The sequence below is a fragment of the Giraffa tippelskirchi genome, chromosome 2 (genome assembly GCF_054371585.1).
Source record: "Giraffa tippelskirchi isolate mGirTip1 chromosome 2, T2T-mGirTip1v1.2.pri, whole genome shotgun sequence".
Lineage (NCBI taxonomy): Eukaryota > Metazoa > Chordata > Mammalia > Artiodactyla > Giraffidae > Giraffa > Giraffa tippelskirchi.
In genome coordinates this window covers 14,405,945-14,420,394 of record NC_137276.1, presented here as the reverse complement: position 1 = coordinate 14,420,394, position 14,450 = coordinate 14,405,945, and the positions used below count along the sequence as shown (strand labels likewise).

The 14,450-nt window shown below is 38.7% G+C and overlaps 1 protein-coding gene across 10 annotated transcripts in view; it reads right to left on the bottom strand.

Annotated features, from left to right (window-relative positions):
* Positions 1–14,450, bottom strand: part of SHTN1 (shootin 1) — a 108,226-nt gene that overhangs the window by 39,544 nt on the left and 54,232 nt on the right. For 7 of the 10 annotated variants that reach the window (XM_081573481.1, XM_081573484.1, XM_081573479.1 and 4 more), the window contains exons 9-12: positions 11,230–11,376; positions 8,270–8,423; positions 6,359–6,461; positions 1,615–1,697 (exon numbers count right to left, since the gene is read on the bottom strand). In XM_081573481.1, coding sequence (XP_081429607.1) covers positions 1,615–1,697; positions 6,359–6,461; positions 8,270–8,423; positions 11,230–11,376 — 487 coding nt within the window. The remainder of the gene's footprint in view (positions 1–1,614; positions 1,698–6,358; positions 6,462–8,269; positions 8,424–11,229; positions 11,377–14,450) is intronic. The other 3 variants (XM_081573480.1, XM_081573478.1, XM_081573476.1) reach the window with 1 other exon arrangement.

The window sequence follows — 14,450 nt, the reverse complement described above, 5'->3', positions numbered from 1 at the left end:
GATGGATTCTCCAGGCAAGAATACTGGAGCAGGTAGCCACTGCCTTCTCCAGGGGATCTTCCTGCCCCAGGGATCGAAACTGGGTCTCCTGCACTGCAGGTGGATTCTTTACCACCTGAGCCACCAGGAAAGCCCTATGAGAAATGAGGCTACACAGTAAAGGCAGAAAACCATCTCTAAGCAGACTACAGGGCTTTGGATTCTATTCTGCCTCAGAGGGCAGCACAAAAATGTGGTAAGATGAAAGACAACACTGTTAGACCCAGGATCTGAGAACACTGCACAGCAGAGGTATGAAAATGGCTGCAGTGGGGCTAGGAGGCCCAGAAGCAGGAAAAGGGATCCAAGAAGTGTCCACTCATCTGGGCCTGAACCAGGCAAACCCACCATGCTCTGTTGAGCAAACACTGCGGAGTTTAATTTGGGTTCTATGGTTCTCAGGCATAAAGGGCCCTAGCATGTCAAGCTTTCGTCTTCAATGTGGCCACACATCAAACCACGCACGGCTCTGAGCACTGACTTGGCACCTACCCACTTGGTGCCTTGGCTCAGCAGGAAAGCTCTTCTCTCTCCATTCCCATCTCTCCCTATCCTCAACATCTCTCTCTCCAAAGAATCAGAGTCCTGTGAATATTACTTCCCTTAACAGCTCCTAAATTTATCCATTTCTTTCTCTCTCTGCTACCACCCTCATCTCAGTCCCAGCCACATTTGTCTGAATGAGTGCAACAGTCTCCCCTCATCCACTGTCATTTCTGTACAGTCTTTTCTCTGTTCTCTCACTGTAGCCACTGTGATTTTTTTTTTTTTTTTTACAAAAGATGCATCTCATGTTACACTCCTACTTAAACTTCTACTGTCCTTAGAATAAGTACCAAAATCTTGATCACCGCCTCTAGAATCTGGCTCCTGCCTACCTAGCAGACTTCTCTTGCACCCATGTTCTAATAATATCAACCTTTTTTTTTCAGTTTCCTAATATGCCAAGCTCCTTGCCCACTCCAGACCTTTGAATTGTTGCCCCTCTGTGTGATCTATTATACTTTACCTTAAATACTGACCTTCTAAATCCACAACTACTCAGCTGAAACATCACTTGCTGACACCCAGCAGTCTACCTCTATAACCTCTTCAATAGTCACTCCTCCACAGTACTGATTCAAAAATGTATTTAAATAACTATATACTGAATTGGTAATTATTGGTCTACTTCCTGCTTCCCCCACTCAAATGTGACTCTACATCTTGTATCTCCAGTACACAGCCCTGGAGGGTACATAGCAAATACTTGACAAAGTCTCAGTTCACTTGCTATCAACTGTAAAAAGCTTTTTCCCAAATCCCTCATCTGGAATTATACCCCAAAGTACATCATCCCTTAGTGAAAACACGTTTCCAGCATCCCTCACATTATGGGACATGTGTTCATGCTCCAGATGGTAAGCTACATGAAGGCAATGGCTGTTCTTTGGCTTATTCTTATAGTTGTTAAGTTCACATTTCTCCCCAACAATCTGTTCATAGTCAAAGAGCTCAACAAGTACATCTATTGCTGAAAAACTGTATGTTATCAACAACTTAAAAAGTGAACCCAGGGGGTGGAGTGACAATTACTTGTTTCTGGTTGAGCTGCCTTTTCTTTCTTAGCACCACCGCTGCTGGAGTGGGATCGCTTCCGGATCATGGACATGAGGGATCTTTGGGAGAAAGAAAAGGTTGATAGGAGATTAGCGGATGCCTTAAGAGCCAAGAAATAGAAGGTACAGGTTCCAAATAATCAGTAAAAATCCAACTCTTCTCTAAGTATGTGAATACAGAACTAGAATTTAAGTAGCCTACTACTTAACAGTGGTATATAGTAGTATAAGTAGCCTAGTTACACTTTTAATAAATTGTTAAATTTTTCATCACTGTAAGAAAGAGAAAGATGTCCCATCCCTTTCCTGTGTAAAACCAAACTAATTACTGGAAGAAGGAGGCTGCTAACATTATTAATATGATGCAGAGACATCTACAAAGTAAAATAGATACAGAAAACCTTTCAATATCCATATTTAAAATTTAGAAACAGCTAACAGACTGGATAAGTATTTAAAGTAGTTTAGGGATATATATGTAGGCAAAAAAAAAAAAACTTTTAAGAAAATAAAAGGAAAGCACTCAAGGGGAGGAAGGAAATAATGTAAAATTTATTTTTTTCATTCTGTCAACTAAAAGGCAGGAGAATACAGGGTCTACTTGTTAACTTTCCAAAGCAGGGTGGGGTGCATGGAGGCGGGAGCTGTCACTGGTTGAGGGCCTCTCACTAGTCTGAGGCCTCTCTTTAATCTCTCACAACACGGTAACCACCCCACCTCTGCTTCTGAGAGGAAGTTCTGGCAATGTGTATTACTGTACAAAAAGATTACAGAGCAAGAAGTTATTTGTACTGCTTAGAACAGTTGTATGCTGCTACTGCTGCTAAGTCGCTTCAGTCGTGTCCGACTCTGTGCGACCCCACAGACGGCAGCCCACCAGGCTCCCCCGTCCCTGGGATTCTCCAGGCAAGAACACCGGAGTGGGTTGCCATTTCCTTCTCCAACGCATGAAAGTGAGAAGTGAAAGTGAAGTTGCTCAGTCGCGTCTGACTCTTAGTGACCCCATGGACTGCAGACCTACCAGGCTCCTCCATCCATGGGATTTTCCAGGCAAGAGTACTGGAGTGGGGTGCCATTGTATATATTTACATAAATGAATGAGAATGGATGTCCTTCCTTGTAAACCACCTAAATGGATGAGAGAAACTGTGGGCTTTAAAAGTTCTGACGTACAAGCTGAAGACTGATGCAGTGTCCACAGGAAAGCCATCTGTACTATCATAAAGAACTATCTGATAAGCTGGTGCTAAGACTAAAGAGAAAATAGACAGCGTGGGTTTCACGGGACAGATGAGAAGACCAGGACAAGACATCTGGGACCAGTCAGTCAAATCTCTGGCGAAAATTGCCCCAGGTGGAAATACTCATCTTGAAATTGTTCTAGTGTTCTTCACTCCCACTTTGATGGTTAATTTTGTGAGTCAACTGGACTGGGTCATAGGGTACTCAGACATATGTGTGTGTGCGTGCATGCTCAATCATGTCCAACTCTTCGTGACCCCATGGACTGTAGCCCACCAGGCATTTCTGTCCATGGGGTTCTCTAGGCAAGAATACTGGAGTGGGTAGCCATTCCCTTCTCCAGGGGATCTTCCCGACACAGGGATTGAAGATGGGTCTCCTACACAGTAGGCAGATTCTTTACCATCTGAGCCACCAGGGAAGCCCACTCAGATATATGGTCAAACAGTATTCTGACTGTTTCTGTGAGGGTTCTGGATGAGATTAATATCTAAATTGGTAGCCTAGGGACTTCCCTGGTGGTCTGTTGATTAAGACCTCACCTTCCAAGGCAAGGGTGTGGGATCCCACATGCCTCTCAGGCAAAAAACCAGAACACAAAAGCAGAAGCAATATTATAACAAATTCAATAAAGACTAAAAAATGGTTCATACAGGTTAACATCTTAAAAAAAAAAAATTGGTAGTCTGAGTAAAGTGGAATGTCCTCTGTAATGTGGGACGGGCACCAGTCAGTTGGTTGAAGGCTTGAATACAACAAAAGGGTGAGCCTCCCCCAACTAAAGGGGCTTCCCAGGTGGCGCTAGTGGTAAAGAACCTGCCTGCCAATGCAGGAGATGAAAAAGATGTGGGTTCAATCCCTAGGTTGGGAAGATCCCCTGGAGGAGGGCATTTTGAAACCCACTCCAGTATTCATGCCTGGAGAATCCCATGGACAGAGAAGCCTGGTGGGCTACAGTCCACAGGGTTGTAAAGAGACAGACACAACTGAAGCTACTTAGCAAGCACCCCTAAGCAAGATAAAATTTCTGCCTTGAAACTAGGACATCTGCTCTCTCTTGCCTTCTAAGTCAGAAAAATGGAAACACTTTCTCTTCCCAGGTCTCCAGCCTGCTGATCTTCAGACTGAAACCACACTGCAGGCTCTCCCTGGTCTCCAGGTAGATGATTTATCCTGCAGATCCTGGGACCGGTCAGCCTCCACAGTCACGTGAACCAATTACTTGGGCTACCTTCTCTTTTTATGTATATGATCTATATATACACATGTACACCATCCCTCCACTGCTTCTGTTTCTCGAGACCCCAATAACCCTAAACACTAATACAACCCTACTCTTTCCCCATGAGCCTGTCCTTTCATTTGGCTGCTAAAAAATGACCAAGGTATGCCTTCTTCCTCTCTTATCTGTCTCCCATCCGACCTTCTGGTCCAATGAGCAGAAAATGGGACGGGGGGGAGGAGGGGCCCAATAAAGCCCCTGAAAGAAGCCACAGGCCCTAGTCGTTTTTTTCACTTTCACTTCCATCCAGGACCTACAAAAACAGACAGCTCAGGAACAACATTGGAAAACCTTGTGAAACTCAATACATGTGCAAATATATTTCTTTCACAAGAAAGTGCTCCTTATCAAAAAATAAAAATCTCTTTCTACTGAGAAATTATGTCTTTGTCTTATACTACTGAAATTCATCTTAAAAGAAAAATCATTCATGTTATTCAATAAAAATTTTCTGCAATGGGCCTTACAAGAGTTCCTGTTTTAGATACACATACTCTGCATCCTAGTTTCACTTCCCAGGATAACTGCAGGGTGCACGTTAAGAAAATACTCTATTTAGGTTATAGTTGACTTTTAATTCAAAGGTCTCTCAAGATTTCAGAGACTAAAAATTAAAGGCCAACAGGAGGATTATAATTGGCTTTTAATACTTCCCTCTCCTCACAGACACAAGTGACCTTTCTTATCAAGCTCAAAATTCTAGACCTTAGCAAAAGATCAAAGTGATGAATTTCCTATTTTAAATGTCAAATTCAGAATATCTCCTACAGCTTTAGCGACCCAGGAGAGAAAGAATTTAAAATACCTGAAATTCTTTCAATTGACTCTTGGATGGATCACGTGTAAAAATTATTTTGCCTTAACTACTTCAATGGCTTAAAGTGGATTATGTCATACCCTACTCAGTAAGGAAAACTAATGAGAATCTTTTTAAAAGGCAGAGTTCCATTTTCATGGTTGTGTGGGAGGACCATGCTACTCATTCTATTGAGATGGATCCGCAAAGGTACAAAGTACGATTAAATGGCCTCTCTGTGTGAATGGATTAAACAAATCACATGAGTTAATGAAAGGTAAAACTCTAGCAAAACTTTAAATTTCATTTGATCAATTATAAATTACACACAAGTGGTTAACATCATAAAATAAGGAGGTAAACTGTCACACAGCAGGTAGGTTGTCTTATGTAATGGACGGTAGACTGAAGAACCACAAAAAAGGCAGAATTTGACTCGAGATGTCCTGGGGTGTATTGTGCTTAACTCAGGCTCCTTGGCATCATCAAGTCACCTTTGGCTCAGAAAAAGCAAATTTTGTCCGCATGTGTGATTTCCTGTTGCAAGAATTTAAACATAATTTCTTCTTATGGAATGTAACTCAGTCAGCATTATTAAAGGTTTAAATATGAGGTTAAGGAGTTAAAGATAATTATACTTTTAGTTTAATTACTAGTTTACAACAATAAGAGCTGCAAGGTTTTTATTTAGTTCAGTATTTTTATTTTTTTAAATAACTGAACAAACTGTAGCTTTCCAAATTAGTGAGAGAAAAACATGAAAACATTCTGGAGAAGCTCAAAATTCCTTGATCTTCTGGTTAAAGGGTAAAAGAAAATCCTAATGACAGAGACTAAAAGTTTAAAACTGAAGTATCAAAAAAATTTTTTCTATGTCGAGCTCCTTAGCTTGGAACATCCACATGAAACCGGATTATCTATAAGAAGAACACAAGATGTCTTTGACAGGTATTTAAGACCCTAAATATATTACAAGAGATGGGCTTCCCTGGTGGCTCAGTGGTAAAAAAAAAAAAAAAAAAAATCCACCTGCAATGCAGGAGATGCTGGTTTGATTCCTGGGTTGGGAAGATCCCCTGGAGAAGGAAATGGCAACCTGCTCTAGTATTCTTGCCAGGAAATCCCATGAACAGAGGAGCCTAGAGGGCTACAGTCTGTGGAGTTGCAGAGTCGGACACGACTTAGCAGCTAAACAACAACAATATATTATAAGAAGGGAATGATACACTGGCCTTCAGAAAATTCTCTGGAACACCTGCTGATATCTTTCAAACATTTTACCCCTGTCTGATGATGCATTCTAAGCCAGTGTTTTTTAAAAAGGGTACCAATAACATAAACTTCAGTTTCTCTGACAAGGACTACCATTTAAGGTCGAGTGGTCTTCCTGGATGTGCTTACCGGATAGGATTGGGGGGAGGAGGAGGAGGAGGTGGGGGGGGAGGAGGTGGTGGTGGCGGTACTGAATTCTCAGACTGGTTCACCCGTTTCTGGAGTTCATCAACTGCACAGAGAGCAAGCATTCAGAAAAAAAAAAGATGAAATAAGCAACTTAGCACCGTTTATACATGTAAAGGAAAAACAACACTTTCAAAATCACATTCTTTTACTAGGGCAAAGTTAGAAATTCCAGTATGAAGCTGCAGAACCTTTTAAACTTTTTATCATCAGTGAGAGAGACCTTATATACATTACCAGAAAATCACCATCTTTTTGCTATATGTACAAACTATGGAAAAGGAAAAAAAAATCAAGACAATGGCTGGATGGGTGGGAAGTAAGGATTGAGCAGGCTGAAGAAATATTTGTTAAGAATGGAATATGCCACCCAAACACTAAGAAATTGTTATTATTTGACTTTTAAAGTGTATAGACCAAGAATTGAATTAATTTTAAAGATGACATTTAGTAATGAATTTTAATAGCATACTTTCCTCCTCCACTTAATCTCCCTCAAAGCTGCAAATCCTGGAGTTCATCATTTTAACCAGACTCAGACTCTCAAATGTCTAACTCAGAAACTTTTTGTTCTTTTGAAGAGCATTCTGGAAACACAATTTATTCATTCAATTCATTCAAGCCATTAATAAAACAAGTACTTACTAAGCTCCAACAATGTGAAAAGAGCCTGTTCTTGGGGCTGTTTAAGACATAGTTTCTGACTGCCAGAAAACTCAATTTAAATTTATAGCACAGATGTGAATGCCTCTAATTGAGCTCTCATGGGCTACAGGTACCGTTCTCGGGAAAAGCTCTCCCTCTATGCAGTCATTCTGATTGTACCCCAATGACCTGTCCATTTGTTTTTATTGCCAGCACTTAAATAAGCAGGGTAGGCTAGGTTCTCCAACACCAAGTATTCTCTAGTTATTTCATATACATGTGTCTATTTCTCTAAAGGGAATCTGAGATCCTCATGGACAAAAAAGCATGGTTTCTTTTCTTCTATATTTCTCATAGCACCCCAGGGTACTGGGTATGGCTGAGTATATACACAGCAGATACAAACAATGAACTACTTCTTAATTTTAGATAAATTTAAAAAAATAAATTGTAGTTCATTTTCATTGTGGATTAGAAAGCATTGAATATTTTTTAAAGGAAAAAAAGGCCTACTTGATTCTTCTGTACAGATTTCAAAATTCTAGTATAAAATTAACCAAAAATATCTGAAGTGAATATTGAAGCTGTTATAAAGGGAACAACCTGACTCCTTAAATTACTTCCTTTCCAACAGAAACTTATTATTTATCCCTGTGTAGTAATCCAACTCACACATTCCCGTTAAGCCTTCTAGAACTGAATGAATACATCATTTAAGTATCCCCTGGTGTTTTAAAGGTTTTTCCATTTAATATATATATTGTTGCCCGTTTTATTGATAGGTGTGATATTGAAAGCATTATTTCATGTGTATAATTAGATATCGAAGATGAAGGTACTATGAACCTGAAAAATTACTTTTTAAAAATACACCCTAAAATGAACAAAATAAGTACTTAATGAATACTCATCTCTGAAGCCCTGAGAAATGCTGAAGTTTTGGTCTTCCTGTATTAATTGTATTTCTGTCTCTTAATTCTGTATGTGATGCTTTTATGATAAAAGCTCTGAGTCCAAAAAGTAAGTCTAAATGTTTGTGAATCATCTGATTACAGTGATCATTCTACTGAACTGCAATAGTCAGAAATGAGGGAATTTAAAAGAAAGCTTGGAATTTTTCTATAGAATTCAGAGCATTCAGTAAATGTACTAGCCATGAAAGATTCACATATTAATACTACGACATAATAGCCTACTCAATGTTTTTACCGGAATGCTTTAAATTTCTAGCTTTCTCCTCAGAATTCTGATATTTCAATTCCAGTTCTTTTTTATCTTCTTCGAGAAGCTCCAGTTGCTGTTTGAGACTGTGCATCTCCTTGTGGAGAGTTTCATTCTGTAGTTGCTCTTCTAGTTCTTTGACCTATAAATTATAAATAGACTTTTATACAGTGATAACAGTTTTTCCTTTGTCAAAGAAAACAAGAGGAAAAACAAATATTTCTCTTTTACTTTGCATTTCAGAGCAAAAAGATTCCAATTCATCTTAAAAAAAATTACACAAATCCTGGGATACAGATAATACTGGGCCTTCCCTGGTGGCTCGTTGGTAAAGAATCTGCCCACAATGTAGGAGACTGCCTACAATACAGGAGGCGCGGGTTCAATCCCTCGGTCAGGAAGATTCCCTGGAAAAGGAAATGGCAATCCACTCTAGAATTCTTGCCAGGGAAATTCCACAGACAGAGGAACCTGGCAGGCTACAGACCATGGAGTCCCAAGAGTTGGACACGACTTAGCAAGCAAACCATCACCACTAGCATCACAGATAATACTTATATTATCAGTAATGTAATTTATATAAACTTACTGGAGACTTATATCCCAGAAAATTTAGTTTTTAATATTCATATAAGTAAAAAATTCATTTAAAACAAATTAACACTTCTATGCCCATTTTCAAAAGAAAAACTCAGGTAATATTAAAAAGAGTCCTGGTGGGACAATTTAGTAACAAATAACAAAAACCATAAAAAAAAAAATAAGGAAGGAAAGCCCCTTTGATTCAATAATATTACTTCTAGAACTTGTTTTAGAGAAGTAGATAGGTGTTCAAATACATTTATTAGAGCATTCTCTACCACAAGGAAATTTTGGAAATAAGCTACATGTCCACCAATATTATTGATTTAATAAATTACAGTGTTCATTAAGTGAAATATCAATATTATGCAAAAATTTTAAATCACATACTTCACTATACACTGACATAGGAAGATATTAATATATTACCAATGGAAAAAGAAATCAGGTTATAGAACAATATGCTTGCAATGATCCCATTTAAACTATATTCATAAAACTATATATTTACATAAAGTTTGGATATGCACCAAAATATGGAATTTTTAATTAATCTTAGTTTTCTGCTTTAGCTTTTTCTGTATTTTTAAGATTTCCTTATTACAATAATAAAAACAACACAGTTGTGTTTTAAAGATTGCTGAATTTGCAAGGGAACTTAAAGACAGGTAAGAAATATTTTCAACCACAAACCTGAAAGATTATCCAGAATAACAGTACAGTAAAATAGGTTTAGAAGTATTGATTACTCTAATTTCATTTATAACTTATATATACTCTTCAGTACCCTACCCCAACAAGGTATACACCCAACAATTTAGTTCCATCTTCAATATAATTTACTAGGTTCTCGGCACGCATTATTTAATGAGGTAACTACATGTAGAAGAGGATTTCCCGGGTGGCTCAGCAGTAAAGAATCCACCTGCAATGCAGGAGGCTTGGGTTCAATCTGTGGGTCAGGAAGATCCTCTGGAGAAGGAAATGGCAACCCAACCCCACTCCAGTATCCTTGCCTGGGAGAGCCCATGGACAGAGGAGCCTGGCGTGCTACAGTTCATGAGGTTACAAACAGTCAGACACAACTTAACAACTAAAACAACAGGTAGTAGAACTTTTTTCGAACCAGAAAATTCTAGTAGTAAGCTTAATAAAAATAAACATTCTTTCATTCTCTTTATTTGAAAAGGTAATTCCCGCATATGGGGACAAAAAAAAAAAAAGTCCCTTCCATCCTATCCCCCAGGGCACTTTCCCAGGGCCAAGCACTATTATCATGTATTCATTTAGAGCATCCCTACATATATATGCCCACATTTCTTATTGAAGAAAAAAAAAATTAACTCTGCCTCACAACCAACTTTGTAAAAATTCTGGGAACATCCAAGGATTAAATGTCAACAGTGTTACTTAAAGAGACTTCCACAGGTCCTAACAAATGGCAGCTAACAGCTTTTCCCTCACCAACTAGGGACACTGTAAGTAGCATGAATATTGATGCAATTTTTCTTAAGTGGTTTCTTTAATTTCAAAGGCTTTGTTCCACCTGTTTGCCTCTCCTCCTCTCTGCCTCTCCTCCTCACCCACCGGGATGACTATCCTTTCTGCCGAGCACACAGAGGTAGGCTGTGTCAGCTGGAGTAACTCTACTCAAACAAATTGAAATAACCACTTAGGAAGCCTTTAAACATATACATTTGTGCAAGTTTACAAAATCAGGAATTTTCTCTAAGCAAACAGTTACTACTAACACAGACTTTTCCTCCCTCTTTGAATAAAACCATGCCCTCCAACAAGCTCTTTGAGACCAATCATAATACACTCTCCTAGTGTATGCACTCTCCAAAAACACAATTGACTCATGGATTTCCAAACTACATTATCCAAGCTCTTTTTGAGTTGTCTCTCTCTGCCTCGCTTCTTCCAATCCTTTGGACGGTTTAAAAATCACTATAAACCCTATTAGTGGCTCAGTGGTAAAGAGTCCGTCTGCCAACGCAGGAGATGTGGGTTTGATCCCTGGGTCAGAAGATCCCCTACAGAAGGAAAGGGCAACCCATTCCAATATCCTTGCCTGGGAAATCCCATCCCATGGACAGAAGGAACGTGGTGGTCTACAGTCCACGAGTTCACAAAGGAGTCAGACATGACTTAGCAGTTAAACAACAACAACAATAGAGCCTACAACAGTGCACTATAAATTTTAGATGGGTACTATACGCTCATTTGGTAGTTTTTTCCCTAAAAGGTGAAAACACTGGAAAGACTTAGTAACTCAAGCAAAATAAGGAACTATGAGCTTCTGGACCAACTCCTCTCAGTTTAAGGATGTGTGTGCATTAAAAACCCAGAAGAAAATGTGTTACCTTTTGTTGATGCTGAAGTCTCTCTTCCTCAAGGAGCTGGACGAGTTTTGCATTTTCATCTAATGCGTTCAAAAGCTGCCGGTCAGGAGCAGAGCTCTGTAGTAGAAGGTGGCTTTGTCTCTTTAGCTTGTTCTGTTCGATAAACATCTACAAAAGTTAATTACAAAAATGTACGTACCAATCATGCTCACAAGCCTCCTCAACGGAAATGTGAGCAAAAGGAAAGGTGAAGTTTTCATTAAAAAGGTAAATGCAATTTCTGAATGGTAGTATGATTATTTTAGAAGTAATAAGTACTATGATACGTTTTCATTCATAACTTTTATATAATCTTTAGAACCTTTACCTTTGTCTCAGCCCAGTATATATACAATAGTTTAGCCCTATACTGCAGTTTTAAATATTTTATTATTGCTTTAAAATATATTAATACTAGCAATAGCAGCTAATACATATCAAGAACTTATGCCAGGTATTCTACTAAATATGTTCTCCACATTATTTTAATCCTTTACATCAATCTCTGTGAGGTGAATTGCATCTGCTATGAGAAGCTAAAACATATTCAAGACTATGGGATAGGTGTGGCAGCAATCATTTTACATGCAGTTATCATCTAATCCTTAGAACACCACTGTCAAGTAGACACTATTATTATCCCACTTTTACTAATAAAATAACTGAGCCTCTGAGGGGTTAAGCAGCTTTCCCAAAGACACAAGTGAGTGGCAAAACCCAGGATTTAAACCCAGATCTGTCTGATTTACAGGCCCATGCTCTTCACCATCTGGCTAATCTCTTTCTCTGTTATTTACTTAAGCTAAGATTTTTGTCTTAAACCAATCAGCTTTTCCCCAGTGACAAAAGTAGTTAACAGTAGGAGGGTAAAGAGGAGAAGGAAAAAGGTATATTAATTAAACTGAGCATTTTATTAAACAATTTACATATATTCTTAACTTAATCTTCACAGCTTTTTATGATTGAAAGCAACATTATTTCCTATTCACCTATTACTTCTTTTCCTTAATATGCTACACAAGTCAGCTAATGGGTGAGTCTGAGCACAAAATGTTTTACAAATTCTGAAATCAGGCCCATTTTATAGGAGAGCAACATTTGTGAGTGAAATTTACATTCTTCTTCTATCTGATGCCTGTGTAAGAACAGGAACAGAGGATGAGTAAGTGTCCATGAGTGCACAAGTATTGGGCTGGAGAAAAGTGAGATTGGAGGCATCCACGCACTAGCGAAACATAAGCAACATTCCATCATAGCATCTTAAATTTGAGGCTGATGGTCTAAGTGAAGTGATTTATTTCAGGTTACTATTGAATAATAATATTACAGTAATTTATTTGTTATACACTTTCCCCTCTTAAAACTTAACTGGTTGGAGTCCCGTGTTGGTATCTTAGAAAATAACTCACAGTCAACATGAAAGGCCAGCAAATGCAACTGAAACAGCTGAGATTCTCTGGCTCGCCAGCAAGTGAGGCCTTTCACCAAGAGTGCTCCGAGTCCCGGAGCAGACAGAGAGGAAGCAGTCAGCGGGGCTGACCAGGGCAGAGGCGAAGGGCCCGGCAGTCAGACAATGCAGGCCACAAGGACCACCGATGCCAAGGGTCCCTGCACTGCCTCTCTGTGAGAGAACTCTGGTTCTCTCTTGCTAAAAGTATAGCTCTCAGGAAAACTTGCTTAACTTACATGATTATAAACTGTTTCAACTGTTATTTTAGAGAGAAAAGAATAAAGGCTGTGTCTTAGGGATGTTAATAACATGAATTTCTTTTGCAAAGCCCTGTAACAATCCCTGAATTGCAATATAAGATGAAAAGAACATACAGAAAAGAAGTTCCTTTCAATAACAATGGCAACTTGAAAAATATTAGTCATTAGACCACCTTTTCTAGACTTTAAGGTACTGAAATAAAACACTACATAATGCCTTTTCTAAAGATGTATTTAAAGAAAATTCAGTTACCGAACACTAATGAATTTGGCTTTTAGCTATGGAAAGAACTTGTTGGTTAGAGTTATTAAGTGGGTCCCTTAACAGACAAATAACAACACGGGTATCAGAATTTCAGAGAAATTTTCCTACATCTCTTCAAAGAATGAGAAGAAAATGTAGTGTCATTAATATATAATTCATTCTTTCAAAAATAACATTAAAATATTATCATCTCAGTTGTCTGAAAACAAAACTTATTATGTAACATTCCATCAGTATATTAGGACCACATGTTGAAAAAAGTATCAACATCTTTAAACAGAGGAAAGAAAACTACACTAAATAGCCAAAAATATACATTCAAAAAGTACAGGAAAGGTTTCAAGAGTTGAAATTATGTTAAAGAAATACAAACACTTAACATAGTTATGTGCAGAAGGAAATGGCAACCCACTCCAGTATTCTCGCCTAGAGAATCCTGTGGACAGAGGAGTCTGGTGGGCTGCTGTCCATAGGGTCGCATAGAGTTGGACATGACTGAAGCGACTTAGCATGCATGCATGCATTGGAGAAGGAAATGGCAACCCACTCCAGTTTTCTTGCCTGGAGAATCCCAGGGACAGAGGAGCCTGGTGGGCTGCCGTCTATGGGGTCGCACAGAGTCGGACACGACTGAAGCAACTTAGCAGCAGCAGCAGCAGCAACATAGTTATGAGGACAACTGGATGTTCCCTCCTCGTAAACAATCATGTTTTTGCTTTTTTAATTGAACAAGTATAGAAGTAAGGAAGAAACATTCAATTTTTAATTCATACATTTGAGAATTGTTTCCATGTTTACAGGGTATGTATCTTCCTTTTGTAGTTAAAAAAGGTGACCTAAATTAACTTTAAAAAATGATTTGTATGCCTCTACACTATATACCCCAACAGGGCAGGAGTTGTATTTGCTTTCTTCACCATTATATTCCCACTACCCACACAGTGTCGGGCTTAAAAGATATTTGCTGAATGCACTAAGAGCAAAATGCAGAAGTGGTATTTCTCTAGTTAAATCAAGTCAGATATCTTTTAACAGTAGTTGTCTGTTGAAAACCTGAGAGTCTATAACCACGTAAAAGGGAAGATATACCATACCAGTGCTAATCCAGTTTTGTCTTTTCTTCTCACTATTGTGTAGATCAAGCCTTAGATACTGTAAAATCATCAAACACTGTTGCAAACGCTTATGCTACCAGCAGTGTGGAGTAGGAAATGGCAACCCACTCCAG